Here is a 20725-nt window from a genome sequence, read left to right as displayed (position 1 = left end):
CATGACTATTGTAACATTGCCCTTTGGTACGCATTTTCTATCTCTCATTGTAATTTGTGGACTACTTACTTACTACTGTTTTGGGGTCACTATACAATTCCCATCAGGGATTTTTTTGTACATTTGCTGTTCCTTAATTCTACCCACAGATTCTACACCGCCCAACCCTATGCCATCTCTTATTTAATGATTTTATTTAATATTTCACCAACAGAGCCACACAACCCCACGACCAGCTTGTTATTTCACTAAACATATAAATATCTGGGAAACAAGGGGACTTGCAGATGCAAGAAAAGAGAAATTCACACGAAGTGCTGGAGAAGCTCAGCAGGTCAGGCAGCATCTATGGATAGGAATCAACATTTCCGGCCATGACGCTTCTTTGGGACTCTTGATAACCACGTATCTGAAAAATCAACAAGCAAAGACAACAGAAAGTAGTGCAATATTGGGAAAACCTTTGACAAAATTTATTTCAAGGCTTTAAAAAACTGTGGAAAAGAGCTCAATAGTCAACAAATACAACAAAGACAATAAACACTTCCATCAATACCGACATTGACTTTTTATAATGAAAATATCTTAGTCCCATTTCAATCAGTAAAATGTACAAAGATAAGTAAGAACTGAAATGACAAGTTTAGAAAAGACTATTTACACTCAAACCCACTTAGATTAACATTACCTTGGACAGAAGGAGGAAAAGGAATAACGCACATGAGAAAGAAAATGACATAAGACCATAAGACACAGGAGCAGAATCGGCCATTTGGCCCATCGAGTCTGCTCCACCATTTCATCATGAGCTGATCCAATCTGCCCTTTAATCCCATTCCCCCACCTTTTCACCATAACCTTTGACGCCCTGACTACTGAGATACCTATCAATCACTGCCTTAAACACACCCAATGACTTGGCCTCCACTGCTAGCCATGGTAACAAATGCCACAGATTCACCACCCTCTGACTAAAAAAATTTCTCCGCATCTCTGTTCTGAATGGGCGCCCTGCAAACCTTACGTCATGCCCTCTTGTACTAGACTCCCCCAGTCACTCTCGCAATTGCATTCAGCAACGGGAATGGACAAATATCCAGCCTACAGCTAATTGAAACTTTCTCCCCAATGTGAACCTGGTCGTGTGTTACAAGGTTAGATTACTGAGTGAATCCCTTCCCATATTCACAGCAGGTGAACGGCCTCTCCCCAGTGGAACACAATGATGCAGCCTTGGTGGAGACGGTTGAGAGAATCATTTCCCAAAGTCTGAGCAGACGATCAGCCTCCAACTGGTGTGAACCTGCTGATGTTTTAGTAGACGAGATGATCGTGTAAATACCTTCCCACATTCACAGGTCGACGGCCTCTCCCCAGTGGAACTCACTGGTGTGCTAGCAGATCAGATGACTGAGTGAATCCCTTCTCACAATCTGAGCGGGTGAAATCTCTCTCTGCTGTGTGATCTCAGTAGGTGAGATGATGTGGTGAATCCCTTTCCACAGTCTGAGCAGGTGAACGACTTCTCCCCAGTGTGAACTCGCTGGTGTGTCTGTAGGTTGGATGACTGAGTGAATGTCTTCCCACAGACTGAGCAGGTGAACGGCTTGGCCCCAGTGTGAACTGACTGGTGTGCTTGTAGGCTAGCTAACTGTGTGAATCCCTTTCCACAGTCTGAGCAGGTGAACAGCCTCTCCCCAGTGTGAACTCGCTGGTGACTCTGTAGTTTGAATGATCGACTGAATCCATTCCCACAGTCTGAGCAGGTGAACAGCTTCTCCCCAGTGTGAACTTGCTGGTGTCTCTGTAGGTTAGATGATGAGTGAATCTCTTCCCACAGACTGAGCAGGTGAAGTCCCTCACTTCAGTGTGAACTGACTGGTGAGTCAGTAGGTGAGATGATATGGTGAATCTCTTCCCACAGTCTGAGCCACACAACCCCATCAGTTCCATTATCCAGATCACTGACAAACCATGTGAGAAGTAGCGGACCGAATACTGACCCCTGAAGACCACAAGACACTGCTGGCCAACCAGAAAAGGCCCCTTTTATTCCCACTTGCTGCCTCTTGGCTGTCAGCCATTCCTCTGTCCATGCCAGTATTTCTTCTGATTTTATCCTGTTAAGCAGTTTCATGTGTGACACCTTATCAGATGCCTTCTGAAAATCCAAGTAAATAATATCCACTGCCTCTCGTTTGTCCATCCTGCTTATGACTTCCTTGAAGATCTGTAACAGACTTGTCAGGCAAGATTTCCCTGCATAGAACCTATGCTGGCTTTGACTTATTATATCATTAGTCTCCCAGTACCCCAAAACCTCATCTGTTATCAAGTGCTTCTTAACGTGTCATGACCAATGCATCTGTTATCTCTCCAGCAACCTCTCTCAGGACTCTGGGATGTAGTCCATCTGTTCCAGGTGACTTATCCACTTTAAGATCCGGAGTTTGCCGAGCACGTTTTCCTTTGTAATAGCAATGGCAATCACTCCTGTTCCCTGACACTCACGGATCTCTGGCACACCGGTGGTGTCTTCCACAGACAAGACGGATGCAAAGTACCTATCTAGTTCATCTACCAGCTCTTCCCCATTTGTACCCCAAGAGCATCATTTCCCAGTGGTCCAATATCAACTCTCACCTCCCTTTCGTATTTTTTTATAACTGGTTTATATTATTGTATAGTTTGCTATCATATTTCACCTTTCCCATTATAGCTTTTATTTTAAATTTGCCTGTTGTTGGATGTTAAAAGCTACCCAATTATCCAACCTACTACTCACTTTTGCTACCTTATATGCTTTTATGCAGTCCTTAACTTCCTTTGTCAGCCACGATAGCCTAGCCCCGCTGTTTGAGAACTACGTCTGTGGGACATATCTATCCTGTACATTATGAACTATTCCCAGAAACGTCAGCCATTTCTACTCTGGCGCCATCTCCACCAGCATCCTCCAATCCACCTGGGGAATCACCTCTCTCATGCCTCTGAAATTCCCTTTCATTCCATTGCGATACTACGCATGTGACCTGTGCTTCTCCCTCACAAATTGCAGTAGGAATTCAATCATATTATGATCACTGCCTTCTAATGGTTCCTTTACATTGACCTCCCCAATAAGATCTGGGTTATTACACAGCACCCAATCTAAGATAGCAGTTCCCCGAGTAGGCTCAACCATCAGCTGCTCTAAAAAGCCATTTCGTTTGCATTCAATACATCCCCTCTTTTGCGATCTCACGCCAATCTGACTTTCCCAATCCTCCTGCAGATTGAAGACACCCACTACAATTGTGTCGTTAAATTTATTACATAAATGCCAAACATTCAGCAGTACCTGGGGCAGAAGTAAGGATACATGCTTTTACCAAGGAGAGAAGGTGTTTTTGAAGCTGAAAGGCCTGAAGGTATATAAGACACCGCAGAGTTCAGAAAGAGGTAGCTGAAGAGATTGTGAAGGCATTAGAGTCATAAAACACGACAACACAGGAAAATGCCATTCGGCCAGTCTAGTCCGTGCTAAAGCATTAATCTTCCGAGTTCCAACTACTTCCACCTGGACCATAGCCCTCCATATGCTTCTCATCCAGTGACCTAAGCAAACTTCTCTTAAAGATTACAATCGTCCCTGCCACTTGCTCTGGCAGCTCGGTACACACTCTCCCCGCCTCTGAATGAAGAAGTTCCCCCTTAGTTTTCTCTTCAAGTGATGAGTAATGATCTATCAGAAATCACTAGATTTTGGAATGGTTCTGATGGACCAGAAATTTGCAAATGTCACTCCACTCTTTAAGAAGAGAGGGGGCACAAGAAAGAAAATTATTGGACAGTTAGTCTGACCGTAGTGGTCAGGAAGATGTTAGAGTGTACTAAGAGTGTATTTTTTGGGTACTGTAATTGGGGAAACATGATGAAGTAGGCCAAAGTCAGCCGGATTGTTTCGAGGAAATCTTGACTGACAAATCTCTTGGAATACTTTGCGGAAATAACAGGCAAGATAGATAAAGCAGAGGCAGTGTATGTTGTTTGCTCGGATTTTCAGATGATCTTCAACAAGGTACCCCATGCAAGGCTGATTGAGAAAGTAAGGAGGCATGGAATCCAAGGGCACATTGCTTTGTTCATCCAGAACTGGCTCGCCCACAGAAGACAAAGAGTGGTTGTAGACTGGTCATATTCTACATGGAGGTCGGTGACCAGTGGTCTGCCTCAGGGATCGGTTCTGGGACCCCTACCCTTCGTGAACTTTATAAATGACCTGGATGAGGAAGTGGAGGTATGGGTTAGTAAATTTGCTGATGACACAAAGGTTGGGTTAGGTTGCAGGGGGATATTGATAGTCTGCAAACCTGGGCTGAGAAGTGGCAAATGGAGATAAACCCAAAGAAGTGTGATGTGGTTCATTTGCTTCGGTCAAATATGATAGAATATAGTATTAATGGTAAGCCTCTTGGCAGTGTGGAGGAACAGAGGGATCTTGGGGACGGAGTCCATAGGACACTCAAAGCTGCTATGTAGGTTGACTCTGTGGTTAAGAAGCCTTACTGTGCATTGGCCTTAATCAACCACAGGCTTGAGTTTAAAAGCCGAGATGTAATGTTGCAGCTATATAGGACTTTGGTCAGACCCCACTTGGAGTACTGAGCTCAGTTCTGGTCACCAAACTACAGGAAGGATGTGGAAGCCATAGAAAGGGTGCTGAGGAGATTTACGAGGATGTTGTCTGGATAGGGGAGCATGGCTTTTGAGAATAGGGTGAGTGAACTCAGTCTTTTCTCCTTGGAGTGATGGAGGATGAGAGGTGACCTGATAGAGGTGTTCAAGAAAATGAGAGACATTGATCGTGTGGATAGTTCGAGGCTTTTTCCCAGGGCTGAAATTGCTAGCACGAGAGGGCATAGTTTGAAGATGCTTGGAAGTAGGTACAGAGGAGATGTCAGGGGTAAGTTTTTTACACAGAGAGTGGTGAGTGCTTGGAATGGGCTGCCGGGAATGGTGGTGGAGGCGGACACGATAGGGTCTTTTAAGAGTCTCCTGGATAGGTACACGGAGCTGAGAAAAATAGAGAACTGTAGGTAACCCTTGGCGTTTCTAGAACAAGGACATGTTCGGCATCGCTTTGTGAGCCAAAGGGCCTGTAACGTGCTGCAGGTTTTCTATGTTTCTAAGGTGCTGCACGTGAGGCTGCTGAACAGGATCACAGCTCATGGAATTACAGGAAAGAAACTTGTACTGACAAGGGAGAAAGAGTCAGAATAATGTGGGCAATTCTGTTTTGCTGTCGGTAACTAATGCTGTTCTGCAGGGGTCAGTATTGAGACCGCATCGTTTCATGTTAAATCTGAATGATATGGATGATGGAATTGATACCTTGGTGATGAACATTGCAGTTGATACAAAGATAGGTACGGGACAGGTAGTTTAGAGCAAAGCGGGAGTCTGCAGAAGGACTTCGATAGGTCTGGAGAATGCCAGCAAAGTAGCAGTTGAAATACAGTGTATGCAAGTCATGTACATTTGGTAGAAGTAATTGGGCGTAGAAAAAAAAAATAAATGGGAGAAACTTGAAAAAATTAGAGGTGCATAAGTGCTTGTGAGTCCTTGAGCAAGAGGCCCTAAAGGTTTGCTTGCAGATGGAGTTGATTAAGGATGACAACTGCAATGTTAGCAATATAAGAGCAAGGATGCGATACTATAGCTTTATAACGCATTGGGCAGATCACTGTTGGTGTATGGTGAGCAGATTCCGACCTGTACTTCCGACTTATTATCTGAGCAAAAGATGTGCTCGTATTGGAGTGGGTCCGGAGAAGTTTCAAAGAATGATTCCAGGAAGACCAAGAGTGGATGACCTGGATGAGGAAGTACGTGGGAAGGGATTCACTCAGTCATCCAACCCACAGAAATTTATCAATATCCACTGCTGCTGATTTCCACACACAAATAAATCAAAAGGGATATGCCCAATCAAATCGATAATTAATCGATCAATAGCCCCCAAACAACACGGCCCAGCCGGACACATAACAGGGGACTTTACATCTCACAACACTGGATTCAGTAATGAAACCCGTGATTAATGTTGTTGTCCCTCTCAAATCATAAGAAACACACATTAAGGTGCATTTAAATGCGAGCGCATCCCCACAGGTGATGTCACACAGACCCCCCTCGCGCCTGACGTCACGCATGGGCTTCCCACATCGGGATCTGCCCTTACGTGCACAGCGTCTTACGTCATCCATGCGCTGGTGAGCTCGGGCTTTATCAGTTTAATAGCTGGGCTAATAATCGCGTGACCAGCCCTCTCCCACCGCTGTCAACAGAGGATTCAGGGGCTGCGCTATTCCCATTGGCGCAAAGCGATGTCAATCACTTGTTACCACCAGTCGCAGAGGTGGACAAGTCCAGAGGGCGTTACCCCCGCTGAGTTCGCCTCCCCTCCAGCCTCAAACTCCACATCACAGTGGAGCAAATGTCCATTTTTTGATTTATTTCCATTTTCCTCCAAGGGAAGTTGGGGGGTTTGTGAAGCGTCTTCTGTGGCCGGAGTCTGATGTGTCGCCGAGAGGTAGGAGGAGACCGCTCGGCCCGTCGGTTTGATGCCAGTTCCCTGGGGAGGGAGAGGAGGGATTTTATTGAAAGGAAAAAGATGTGTGAGTGGGGGCGGAAAGGATCTTTGTCCCGGTGGAAATCTGTGGAAATGTCTGAGCCCACGGTGGTGGTGAGCAGAAGGATTCACATTGGGGGTGAAACACCGGCAGATGGTTGACCTGCAAGTGGGGCCAATGACAGGGGTAGCAGGTGAGTGGTTGAGGCAACACGGGGCTGCAGAAGATGGACATTTTTTGCACAGAGGATTAACAAAGTGGTTAGCGAGTATTTGTTATAGAGTGTGCAATGAAGTTTCAACAGACTGATCCCTGAAATGGTTGGGTCATCATATGAAGGAAGATCAAATGTGATAACCCTTATATTTAGAGAATCGAGGACTGAGAGGTGAACACATTGAAATGCACATCATTACCGGTTGAACCACGGATCCCAGTCTCTGAAAAAGGGGGTGGATGCCTATATTTTATAATAAAACCCCTATTGTTTTACCTTTACCTCCTCTCCCAGTTTTATGGTAGCCCTGGTCCTTCACACCCCCTTACCTGCTTAATATTCAGCCGATTAGCAACAGTCAGCAATTCATTCTTTTTGGCTTTTCCTAATGCCTTAGGGGTTGGCGCTTCCAGAAATTTATAAATGTCCATTGCTGCTGATTTCCACACACAAATAAATCAAAAGGGATTTCCCCAATCAAATCGATAATTCATCGATCAATAGCCCCCAAATTTGTTCATATCCCAGACGCAGGCCCCAAATTTGTTACGAACCATAATGCTTTAGAAACAAGCCAGCAGCAATAGACTACACCTGGAGTCTGATTTTGATGTTAAATCTGTCTTTATTAGAATCTACTTGTAATATTGCAACTTAAACAAGATAAACAGAAGTTAACAGTGTTAAGTTTATATATGTGTGTAAATGTAACTCCCAAACTATTGAGCTCGGGGGAAACAAGGCTTGGAGTCTTGAGATGGTAAAGCATGAAAGTTCAGTTCAACTACAGAATAGGCAATGAGAGAGAGAGATTTGTAATCCAGGGTAAATGGCGACAGAACGCAAATATGTAGAATTCCACAGGTTCCACGGTGGTAAAATGAGAGAACAGTCGCTGTAGATTTTATCCATCATCATTCCAAATCCACATACAAATTATCACTGAAAGTGACTTGTCACAAGGGGTATCATCTTCAAGTGAACTACCACACCACAGCCAGGCAAGGGTCAACACATAAGTGGTCTCCACAGGACATCCCAAATCAGATCCACTCCTATGGATCAAACAAGGTGACAACCACACATTCGCTGTACATGAATCGATAATTAACCCACCTTTGTGGGCATAGGAAACTTCTAAACAGTGACCCTTGGTCACTAGTTCCCTGGTTTCGATCCTTCCATTTTTCTTCATTCGTCTCCGTCTGACTCTGAGTGTCTGTGTCCTCGGTTAAAACTAAACAAACTGTGAGCGATGTAAACAAACTGCAAGTCAGACTGATTCACCTTCTTAATCTCTCTCTCTTAAAATGACAGTCCACAGCAAACGAAACCCAGGGATTCATAACAACGGCCAGTCCCCATTGTGAACCGACTGGTGTGCCAGTAGTTGTGATGACTGAGTGAATCCCTTCCCACATTCTGAGCAGGTGAATGGCCTCTCCCCAGTGTGAACTTGCTGGTGTCTCTGTAGGTTAGCTAACTGAGTGAATCCCTTCCCACAGACTGAGCAGGTGAATGGCTTCTCCCCAGTGTGAACTCGCTGATGACTCTGTAGGTTGGATGACTGAGTGAATCCCTTCCCACAGACTGAACAGGTGAACGGCTTATCCCCAGTGTGAACTCGCTGATGACTCTGTAGGCTGGATGACCGAGTGAATCCCTTCCCACAGTCTGAGCAGGTGAACGGCCTCTCCCCAGTGTGAACTCGCTGATGTCTATGTAGGGTGGAAGAGTGAGTGAATCTCTTCCCACAGACTGAGCAGGTGAATGGCCTCTCCCCAGTGTGAACTCGCTGATGTCTCCGTAGGGTGGATGACTGAGAGAATCCCTTCCCACAGACTGAGCAGGTGAACGGCTTCTCCCCAGTGTGAATTTGCTGGTGTACCAGTAGTTTGGATGACTGAATGAAACTCTTCCCACAGTCTGAGCAGGTGAACGGCTTCTCCCCAGTGTGAACTCGCTGATGTAGCTTAAGATTAGATGACGATGTGAATCCCTTCCCACAGACTGAGCAGGTGAACGGCTTCACCTCAGTGTGAACACACTGGTGTGCCATTAGGTCAGATGACCGAGAGAGTCCCTTCCCCGAAATTCAGCAGATGACCAGCCTCTGCCCGGTGTGATCTGACTGGTGTGTCCACAGGTGGGATGCCCAGCAGAATCTTTTCTCACACACAGAACAGATGAATGGCCTTGCCCAGTGTGAACTTGCTGATGTACCTTCAGTTGAGATGACCGAGTAAATCCATTCCCACTGTCTTAGCAGGTGAACAGCCTTTCTCCTGTGTAAAATGCCGGGCTTGCTAGTTGGTCAGATGACCGAGTGAATCCCTCCCCACAGTCTGAGCAGGAAGGCTGGTCGATAGGATCCCTTGTTCCACTTCTTAAATATCTAGACAGACAACAAATCTGGCGTGCCGTGTTTGAGCTTCCTGGAGACAAATTCCTTCCCATTTTTAACCTGTAAAAGATTTACAAAATCCATCAATGGGTGTAGGACAACATTTCAGATGAGATTACTTGAGTTGCCAAGGTTTGATTTGGTATCACACTGTTACAGTGAGGTTAAACCCAAGTTGGACAGAGAAATCATCTCCTGACTGGGCAGAGTGTTGGTATCTGGAATGACCATCAATCCCCATATGCGTTTCAAGTTCCAACTCCTTAAAGTGCAGGGTTACAAGCTGCAGCTGGATGCACTTCTTGTAAGTGAGGGCATCAGGGACACTACAGGTCTCCCCATCTTCCCTCCAATACCCCCTCTAACTTGTAATAACCAGTGTGTACATAAGTCTTGCACTGTGCATTTTTTTTACCCAGTGACAAGATGTGCACAGTGAATTTTATATAGAGAGGTATTCATTTTCACAGCTAGCAAATCACTGTCAATAGGAACTTTTATCTCCTCTGGGTTCGATCCAGTTCATCTGCATTCTCACACAACCTATGTAGCTGGCCTGAAATGGGTAATGAAGGATTTTCTCACCAAAGTTTTTGCATATTGTCCATATGTGGTTTGCTTGCTAAGTTACGCTTCAAAAAGTCAGATTTCCAAATATCACTTCACTTCTTCCCACTTGCAAATTCTCAGCAACTTTTGCATCACCACAATACACACAGGTAACACCAGTTTCTGTACTCCCCTGAAGCCTCCCCCAATGACTGACAGTGGTGAACTCAGTGATGGCAATTCCAATGAATATGAAGGGAAGGGCAGTAGTCTGTCTCATTGGAGTCTGGCACATTTGTGATGTGAAAGCTACTTGCTTCCCTGGGCAAAGGTGTTTCATATCATTAAGTACCCAGAGAGAATGGGACAAAACATGTTCTCATGGGTAGAAAGGTCCAGAACAAGAGGAGGTAGAACAAGCAACAGACACAAAATGCTGGAGGAACTCAGCAGGCCAGGCAGCATCTATGGAAAAGAGAACTAATGCTGAATTTTGCCGGCATTTTGTGTGCGTTGCTTGGATTTCCAGCATCTTCAGATTTTCTCTTGTTAGTGATTGGAGGTAGAACAAACGTGATTTTCTCAACTGGTGATATACAAGATTTTGTTCCCTTTCTCCGAGTTCCTCATCCTTGCATTTAGATAGCTGGAGATCAGCTCTGTCTGAGAGATCCATCGGTTCCCATTCCCTCATCAGCCGGAAGCTCCCCGGGGCCCGTGTACGGATCGTGGGGCTGAGAGACAGGGACGAGAGCAGGACTGTTCCGGGATTGTTGGCCACTGTGTCCGGATTTCACAGGAGTTGTTCCGAAGTCGGTGTTTAAGATGAAATCATGGAGAATCACTCTTACCTGCACCCGACATTTTCAAAGCCTTCTGTGTACTGCGCGCATGCGTGAAACTCAGGGACATCCTCAGCCTGACGCTGGTGCATTTCATCGGCGCTTCAGCACCGGCAAGATTCTTAATGCATGGCCCTATGGGTAATCACGGTGCCATTAACCATTTCTGCAAGCACCGGTTCAATGTCCATACCTCATTTTTGTTATCGTGTGTATAGAAAAATCTGCAGCTGTTTTAGCACAGAAAGCTGCTCCCATAAGCAATATACTCAATATCAATGTGTATCTAATGCCAAAGTAAAATGCAGGTATAAAACACAGGAGATTCTGCAGTTGCTGGAAATACAGAGACGCACACACACAAAACGCTGGAGCAACTCTGCAATTCAGAGAGCAACTAAGCAGCGGAGTACACAGGCTAAGCATGCTGAAGGGGCTCGGCCTAAACGTTTTCTATTTATTCCTCTCCAAAATTTCTGCCTGATCTTTTGACTTCCAACTGTGTTTTGCAGAAATTAACCACCTTTTTTTTCGATCAACCAGTTTCCAAATGCTTCTAATCTTTCACTTTTAACCACATCGTGCTGGTCTTATTCGTCCTCCTCCTCTGGACCCCATCTCTCTCTGGAGCCCCTGACTCAGGCCGGCAAATCTTCGGTTTCTGACTCTGCACTATCGAAGATTCACTCGCTAGTCTGCTGTCAGACTTTGGAGGTGCATTGTGTTACGAGACCGCAGGTTCACTTACTGTGAGTATCGCTTTAAGTGCCTGAGTGAGGCGGGGCTGTGACATCAGACACAAGAAGAGAGAGAGAGAACGTCAAAACCACAGTGAGCTCATCGTCTTATTCAGCCTGGGGAAAATCATGCAGGAAATTCATGCAGGTGTATAAGATGATGAGAGGCATTGGTCGTGTGGATAGCCAGAGGCTTTTTTCCCCAGGGCTGAAGCAGCTAACATGAGGGGGAATAGGTTTAAGCTGCTTGGAAGTAGGTACAGAGGAGATGTCAGAGCTAAGTTTTTTAAGCAAAGAGTGGTGTGTGTGTGGAATGCACTGTCAGTGACGGTGGTAGAGGCGGATACAATAGGGTCTTTTAAGAGACTCTCAGATAGGTACATGGAGCTTAGGAAAATAGGTGGCTATGCGGTAGAGTAATTCTAAGCAGCTTCTAGAGTAAGATACATGGTCGGCACGGCAATGTGGGACAAAACATCTGTAATGTGGTGTGCATTTATATGTTTCCATGAAATTCACGGGAAATCTCCTATCCCACGGAGTGGTGACTAGTTGCAGCCTGTCATCTCAGGGAGAGTGAGAGGAGAACGACAGGGAGAGATTTTGATATACTGATATGGAACAGAAACATGGGCAGGAACCAGATGGGCTGAGTGGCCACTCTAGTGTACATTGTAAGTGTGATAGAGACAGTAAGTACCTGAGACATGGGATTTGATACAGAACTGATTTATATTTCACAGATCCACAAAATTAAACACCAGTCTAGTTTAAGACTAACATCAGCAGAATGGACTCCGCCAATGCTCAGTGACCAGGGTTCAGTCCTGGGTGCGATGAGCAGCCGTAAGAACTGCAGAATCTGACAGTAACAGTCCCTCATGAACCTGCAGCTGCCTTCAGTCACTGTGATGGTTAAATATTTAACACAGAGATGATTTGAACTTCCTCCCTGATGTAGGAGCACTCAGACTGTAGATGTAGGGAGTAAGGAAAAAAAAGAGATAATAAAGTTGTTTGCATCATTAGGGATAAACAGAGAGGAAGAGGTGGAAAGTTTCTTGAATGCATCTATTTCAATGCTAGGAGCATTGTAAGAAAGGTGGATGAGCTTAGAGTATGGATTGACAACTGGAAATATGATGTTGTATCTATTAGTGAAACATGGTTGCAGGAGGCGTGTGATTGGCAACTAAATATTCCTGGATTTCGTTGCTTCTGGTGTGATAGAATCAGAAGGGCAAGAGGGGGAGGTATTGCAATGCTTGTCCGAGAAAATATTACAGCAGTGCTTTGACAGGATAGATTACAGGGCTCATTTAGGGAGCCTATTTGGGTGGAATTGAGGAATGGGAAAGGTATAGTAACACTTATAGGGGTGTATTATAAACCACCTAATTGGGAGCGAGAATTGGAAGAGGAAATTTGTAAGGAGATAGCAGATATTTGTAGTAAGCACAAGGTTGTGATTGTGGGAGGTTTTAATTTTCCACACGTAGAAACATAGAAAATAGGTGCAGGAGTAGGCCATTAGGTCCTTCAAGCCTGCACCACCATTCAGTATGATCATGGCTGATCATCCAACTCAGAACCCTGTACCTGCTTTCTCTCCATACCCCTGATCCCTTTAGCCACAAGGGCCATATCTATCTCCCTCTTAAATATAGCCAAGGAACTGGCCTGAACTGTTTCCTGTAACAGAGAATTCCACAGATTAACCACTCTGTGTATGAAGAAGTTTTTCCTCATCTTGGCCCTAAAAGGCTTCCCCTTTATCCTTAAACTGTGACCCCTCGTTCTGGACTCCCCCAACATCGGAAACAATCTTCCTGCATCTAGCCTGTCCAATCCCTTTAGAATTTTATCCGTTTCAATAAGATCCCCCCTCAATCTTCTAAATTCCAGTGAGTATAAGCCTAGTCGATCCTAGTTCATCCATGCAATCTTTAAATGCTTGCCATTGCATATGAATGTTGAGGAACCAACTAGAGAGAAGGCAATTCTACATTGGGTATTGAGCAGTGAGGAAGGGTTAATTAGCAATCTTGTCGTGCGAGGCCCCTTGGGTAAGAGTGACCATAATATGGTGGAATACTTCATTAAGATGGAGAGAAACATAGTTAGTTCAGAAACAAAGGTTCTGAACTTAAAGAAGGGTAACTTTGAAGGTATGAGACGTGAATTAGCTAAGATAGACTGGCAAATGATACTTAAAGGGTTGACGGTGGATATGCAATGGCAAGCATTTAAAGATTGCATGGATGAACTACAACAATTGTTCATCCCAGTTTGGCAAAACAATAAACCAGGGAAGGTAATGCACCCATGGCTGACAAGGGAAATTAGGGATTGTATCAAGTCCAAAGAAGAAACATATAAATTAGCAAAAAAAAGTGGCACATCTGAGGACTGGGAGAAATTCAGAGACCATCAGAGGAGGACAAAGGGCTTAATTAGGAAAGGGAAAAAAGATTATGAGAGAAAGCTGGCAGGGAACATAAAAACTGACTGTAAAAGCTTTTAGAGATATGTGAAAAGAAAAAGATTGGTCAAGACAAATGTAAGGACCTTTAAGTCAGAAACAGGTGAATTGATCATAGGGAACAAAGACATGGCAGACCAATTGAATAACTACTTTGGTTCTGTCTTCACTAAGGAGGACATAAATAACCCTCCGGAAATAGTAAGGGAATGAGGGTCTAGTGAGATGGAGGAACTGAGGGTAATACATGTTAGTAGGGAAGTGGTGTTAGGTAAATTGAAGGGATTAAAGGCAGATAAATCCCCAGGGCCAGATGGTCTGCATCCCAGAGTAGCCCAAGAAATAGTGGATGCAGTAGTGATAATTTTTCAAAACTCCTTTGATTCTGGATTAGTTCCTGATGATTGGAGGGTGGCTAATGTAACCCCACTTTTTAAAAAAAGGAGGGAGAGAGAAACCGGGGAATTATAGACCGATTAGTCTCACATCAGTGGTGGGGAAAATGCTGGAGTCGGTTATCAAAGATGTGATAACAGCACATTTGGAAAGAGATGAAATCATCGGACAAAGTCAGCATGGATTTGTGAAAGGAAAATCATGTCTGACGAATCTGTTGGGTTTAATTAGTATTTGGGTTTAATTAGTATTTGGGTTTAATTAGTATTTGGGTTCAATTAGTATTTGGGTTTAATTAGTATTTGGGTTTAATTAGTAGTGGGGTTAATTTGTGTCGGGGTTAATTCGGGACCACCATTACAGGTCAGGAGTGGCTCACGTAACGCACATCATGTTAGCTGGAATGCGAGGGAGGGGGAGCGAAACTGGGGACCCCGCTACACCGATACTATTTGTCACGCGATACAGTAAACAAAAGAAACTCGTGAGCATCTGGCTATGGGCCAATAGATGGACACGAGTACCTGATATTACCTAATATGTAACGGGGTATTGTGGTGGGGGGAAAAAGGGATATAAATAAGAGCAGATTGTAAGGAGAGGCCAGAAAGCGCGCCTTCTCCAGCGATTCCGTCGACTCGCTGTACCAGTTACGATTCCAGCCAATAAAGCCACGTGTTGCTATATTCCGGTGTTGGTTGTCTCTCTTCCTAAAAGAATACAGGGCAGAATTTCAAGCCCAACATTTGGTGACCCCGACGTGGGGAGGGAGAGACAACACAGGCTGGCGGGTCCGACAGCAGACAACTTGCGGCCGCAACCTCGAATAAGGTAAGGAACTGCCTGTTATATCTAAGACTTCCACTAGATAGTTGAATTACTGAGTTAGATCTTGTCTGCTGACGGATCCTCACCAACCCCAAATTACCTCGAGGAAGTTCATTCCAGGTGCGGAATCGTGACTGGTAAGTACTTATTTTTCTTATCCGTTTTAGCAGGATCCTCCGCCCGTGGAAAAGTCTTCTGAGTGAGGGGAGTTGAGAACCCCGCCGCCCAATAGGGCATAAAAGTCTCAGAAGTGAGGAGGAGAAAGTGTTCCGTGGTACACCTTAGTGCACGGGGATTTTGACTGCGCCTACCTTAGACCGGTTGTTAAGAGGAGAAATCTCCCACGCGAAGGTCAGGTTTTGAAAGGCGACTGTCCCACATTTTGATCCTCTCTGTGCACTGGGGAGCCATGGAACACTTCAACTTTAAGTTACCAAAACTCAGACACCTGCGTGTTGAACAACCTGGTGTCCCGTGGTGGCGACTGAGCCTAAACCACGGCACTAATCTTACATCGCAGCTATTGTTAGATAATGCCATTATGGACCCCAACAATGTACTTCAGGTACTAGACCAGGCACCCCACCAGAAAGACCACCTTCTAAGTGAGGTTCGACGCACCCTTGTAGACCCCGTTCACATGACTAAAATTTTGGATAACCTGGCAGCGAATCCCCAAGCATCTGCCAGAACAGTGATAAAATTAGGTAATCCGCCCCCTGCCTGGGAGGGAATTAAGCAGGCCCCGCCACACAAATGGAAGACGGAGCTCACAATGAGTCTGACCCCAAAGTGGGAGTCGCGGGATTGGCCTGAGAAGGGATCAATGCAATCAAACTTTCCGCGTGGCATTGGACCTTTAACAACCGTGCCCCTATCGGGCACCGCCCATCCGGCAAGTACAACCGCGGAACTGGGGTTTGTGGCGGTCCATCTCACGTATCCCCCTGATTCAGACTTCACCCAAAAGGAGTCCGCGACTGTGGCCCCCGCCACTGTCGCTGCAAATAGACCACGCACTGGAGAGGTGCTCCAGAGCGTCAGACACTCGATCTCCCAAAACAATACAGTAAAGGAGGGAGAAAAGAAATTACATAAGTTAGAAAAAAGCCTTCAGGCGTGAAGAGACAAAGGATGGTTCCCAGCCGATGACCAACCATTTCTGACCCTCTCCTTGCTGGCTGAATTTCAACTTCGTGTCCTCGATGATCTGGAAAACAGACGAGGGGAGGCAAAACGAAAGTTATTTGGAAAATCCAAGTCCGTAGCCAAATTAGAGGATGAGGATGTGTATCTCAAGGAATTCCTGTCCAGGTTCCAGGCGCATGCGTGCAAACCGCCGGGGAACTCCGAGCTCCCGCGCCCCACACCAAGGGAGTCAGCCACATGTCCAGACCCCGAGATTGACCCCGCAGACCCAGAGTGGATCATAGACCACCAGCCTCTTTACCCACCGTTTCCCTCCGGATGGTCTAATGCCTCTCACGCCCCGCATCACATTATCCCAGTAACGGCCCCTCCACCATATGCAGAGCCCCCCCAGCCACCCAAAGCAGATCTAGCACCATCAGTCCCGTCAGCCCCACAGGAGAATGTCCAAGCTCCTATGATGGAAATAAAAGGTGGTAGGCCACAGCTCCTCAAACACCCCCGAGGCTAGGGGTAATGATGCGGCCGACCGGGCGGCAAAAGCCGCAATTCAAATGCCCACCCTGAGGTCAGGGAGGGACACCTCAGACTGTGAGCCTCCTGGCTCACCCCGCCCGCCGGCCCAGCCGGAATCCCGAGGTTTACAGGTCGCTCCGTTGCTCCAAGCGGATGCTATGCTCCACCTTGTTGAGTTACAGGGGGCAGCATCGGCAGCAGAGCGTCGGGAGTGGAGCTGCTCGACAACACTTCACTGTGGGTGATACGGACCACCATATATGGCGGTCCGAGGGAGGGGAGATAGTAGCACCCAGGGCATTACTACCGTCACTATTTAAGGAGGTCCATGGGCCCACCCACATAGGGATAGCCAAGGTAATATAACTTATGAAGAATCACTGGTTGGCTCCAAAATTAAAGGAGCACATGGAAAATTTGAGAGCTGAATGTAAAATCTGTAACGAACACAATGCCCGGAGACCACTGCCCCATCCGATGCTCAAATTCCCCAACCCCACGGGACCATGGCAGGAAATTTGTATGGATTTCACGGACATGGGAGCAAGATTAAGGACCCCCAAGAACCACCGATACCTGTTAGTTATAGTGGACCGATTCTCGAGATGGGTAGAAGCTTTCCCCAGAAGGGCGGAGGATGGTGAGACGGTGGTCAACGTCCTTACCCAGGAACTGATTCCCCGATACGGAGTCCCCACTAAAATCTGTACAGACAATGGCACCCACTTTAAAAACGAACACTTGGCCAGAGCAGAGGGCGTTCTAGGGATAACCCATCGGTTCGGCAGTGTCTACCACCCAGAAAGCCAGGGTCTAGTGGAGAGAGCAAATCGAACTATAAAAGACAAAATTGCAAAAGTAATGGCGGGCACCCAGCTCACTTGGGTGGAGGCACTCCCCCTGGCTCTGATGTCCATGTGGCAAGAAAAGAATGGGGAAACCTTTCTAACGCCACACGAGATACTAATGGGGCGCTCCATGCCGGGACCGCGCACATCGCCACGGTGGGAGGAAAACTGGGAGACAATGAATCAGGACATGACCCAATACATGAGAGTCCTGGGCCAGATGGTGAGGCTCATCGCTAAACAAGTCAGGAATGCCCACCCTGAGGATGCAGCCCCCGAGCTGCCGCTAAAAATAGGAGATGAGGTCTACCTGCGGCAACCAGGACGCTCCTCCTGGAGCGAGCAGCGATGGCATGGCCCGTACCCTGTTACAGAAATTTCAAACAATACACTCAAGGTGGGAAGGGAGGGGGACAATAACTGGCACCATTTCTCGCACTGCTCCAGGACAAAGAAAGGAAGACCGATTGATCCCGACTCCGACATAGAGGAGGAGGATGACGCCATGGAAAACCCTGATATGGGTAGGAGTGATGCTCCTAGGTCAGGCGCCGATGGCCGAAGCGGGAAGGGGAGGAGATGCGTGCGGGGCGAATATCATCCTTAATGCGGACCCTCATACGGGTAGGACATTCCAGTTCGACCTGTGCGATGTGATCAGCTGCTGGGGCGACAAGAGAGCCTGGAACATCACTTGCGTTACTAACCTGTCCCCGTCGGATCAGCCCTACAGAGTGGGCAACCTACCTGACAGTGCATGTTCTACCCGGATCAGTCTTACTGGCACCGAAAACACCACCATGCTGACTGTCAGCAGAGCGGACCTCTGGTGGTACTGTGGGAAACGGGTCCTATATAATTGGCTACCTGTAAACTGGGAGGGGACCTGCACCCTGATCACCCTAAATGTACCTCTTTTCATTGCGGCAAAGAACCCAGGGGACTACACCCTCAACCCAATCCCTGATGAAATCGGGAGGTGGTATAGGAACAAGAGGACGCTCACTGAAAGGGGGGAAAGGAACCCCGATGGGATGTGGATCGATGCTATCAGGCTAGAAACATCCCGGACGAATATAAGCTGGCAGACGAGGTCGCTGCAGGCTTTGAGAGCTTTCCACTTTTTTCAGCCATATTCCCAATCACCACCAATAAAAATGTCAACCGGATCATCCTGATCCACTATAACGTTCAGAGGCTGGCTAATCTAACCAGGGACATCGCGGAAGCCGTCCACGAGCAGCTATCACAGACGTCCCTAATGACCCTGCAGAACAGAATTGCCATAGACATGATCTTAGCAGAGAAGGGCGGAGTGTGCGCCCTGTTTGGTGACATGTGCTGTATGTCCATAGCGAACAATACAGGCCCGGACGGATCACTGACCAAGGGTTTGACTAAATTGCGGTCCCTGGCCAATGAGCTAAAGCAACAATCGGGAGTCAATAACCCAGTGCTGGATTGGTTGAACGTACGTTTGGGAAATGGGGGGTCCTACTTGGACAGTTGGCTCTAGGACTGTCTATTTCAATTGCTATCTTTATCACGTGTGGTTGTTGTTGCATACCCTGTATCAGGACCCCAGTCGTCCGAACTATAGATCGAGCCTTGACTGGAAAGGATGGACCTCCACCGGTGTACCAGGCACCTTTGTTCCTGGTGGAAGGGGAGATTGAGGCCCTCCCGAAAGCGGACGCACTATGGGAGAACACGGACTGGAATGGGCCATGCCAAGGGGGAAATTGAGAGTTGCTTTTGAATAAGTCTTCTGAAATGTTGCATGCTACTTGTAAAAATTGCTGATGTTTAGGGAACCCCTACCCATATTTTGTGACCCTAGGTCGGACATATCAGGATAAGCAAATAGGGAGGACACGCCAAAGAGTGCCGGGGGACGCTCACCTCCCTGCCTGATCCCGGCAGCCGCGGAAAAGCTCTCCTCTACTGTCAAAATTAATCCAAACTCAGGTTGGAGGAACAACACCTTATATACCGGCTGGGTAGCCTCTAACCTGATGGGATGAACATTGACTTCTCTAACTTCCGTTAATGCCCCTCTTCCACTTCTTACCCCATTACTGACATATTTAATTGTTTGCCTGTTTTCCATGTCTCTCTGGTGCTTCCCCCCACCTTTCTTTCTCCCGAGGCCTCCCGTCCCATGACCCTTTCCCTTCTCCAGCTCTGTATCACTTTCGCCAATTACCTTCCCAGCTCTTAGCTTCATCCCACCCCCTCCGGTCTTCTCCTATCATTTCGCATTTCCCCCTCCCCCAACTACTTTCAAATCTCTTAGTATCTTTCCTTTCAGTTAGTCCTGACTAAGGGTCTCAGCCTGAAACGTTGACAGTTCTTCTCCTTATAGATACTGCCTGGCCTGCTGTGTTCCACCAGCATTTTGTGTGTGTTGTTTGAATTTCCAGCATCTGCAGATTTCCTCGTGAGTGTTATGTGTATAAATGTGTATAAATAAAACTCCCAAACTATTGAGCTCGGGGGAAACCAAGGCTTGGAGTCTTGAGATGGAAAAGTATGAAAGTTCAGTTCAACTACAGAATAGGTGATGAGAGAGAGATATTTGTAATCCAGGGTAAATGTTGAGAGAAGGCAATTATGTCGTATTCTACAGGTTTCATGGTGGTAAAACGAGACCAACAGTCACTGTAGATTTTATCTGTCATCCTTCCAAATCCACATACTAATTATCACCTGAAGTGACTTGTCATGAGGGGTATCGTCTTCAAGTGAATTACCACAGCACACCAAGCAAGGGTTAACACATCAGTGGTCTTCACAGGATACCCCAAATCAGATCCATTCCTATGGATCAAATGAGGTGACAACCACACATTCGATGTACGCTGAATTGATAATTAACCCACCCTTGTGGGCAAAGGAAAGTTCCAAACAGTGACCCTTGGCCACTAGTTCCCTGGTATCGATTATTCCATTTTTCCTCCTTCGTCTCTGTCTGACTCTGAGTGTCTGTGTCCTCGGTTAAAAGTAAACAAGCTGCAAGTCAGACTGATTCCCTCATTCTCTCTCACTCTCTCTCTCTCTCTCTCTCACTCTCTCTCTCTCTCTCTCTCACTCTCTCTCTCACTCACTCTCTCTCTCTCTCACTCTCTCTCTCTCTCACTCTC

At 46.5% G+C, this 20725-nt stretch overlaps 2 protein-coding genes across 2 annotated transcripts in view; both read right to left on the bottom strand.

Annotated features, from left to right (window-relative positions):
- Positions 1 to 464: 464 nt before the first annotated feature.
- Positions 465 to 7262, bottom strand: LOC140722880 (uncharacterized). Its single transcript, XM_073037514.1, has 3 exons — positions 7161 to 7262; positions 6240 to 6319; positions 465 to 1862 (listed from the first exon to the last, which is right to left on the bottom strand). The coding sequence occupies exons 1-3, from the start codon at positions 7260 to 7262 to the stop codon at positions 1427 to 1429; spliced, it is 618 nt and encodes a 205-aa protein (XP_072893615.1). The 3' UTR covers positions 465 to 1426.
- LOC140722902 (uncharacterized) overlaps positions 7205 to 20725 on the bottom strand; it is a 63574-nt gene continuing 50053 nt past the window's right edge. Inside the window, exon 5 of the mRNA XM_073037543.1 lies at positions 7205 to 8861. Within this exon, the coding sequence (XP_072893644.1) occupies positions 8174 to 8861 (688 nt within the window). The 3' untranslated portion in view covers positions 7205 to 8173. The remainder of the gene's footprint in view (positions 8862 to 20725) is intronic.

This window comes from Hemitrygon akajei, unplaced genomic scaffold, assembly GCF_048418815.1.
Source record: "Hemitrygon akajei unplaced genomic scaffold, sHemAka1.3 Scf000092, whole genome shotgun sequence".
NCBI classification, from domain to species: Eukaryota; Metazoa; Chordata; class Chondrichthyes; order Myliobatiformes; family Dasyatidae; genus Hemitrygon; species Hemitrygon akajei.
Note: the sequence above shows the minus strand (reverse complement) of the source record. Positions and strands in the feature narration are given on the sequence as shown.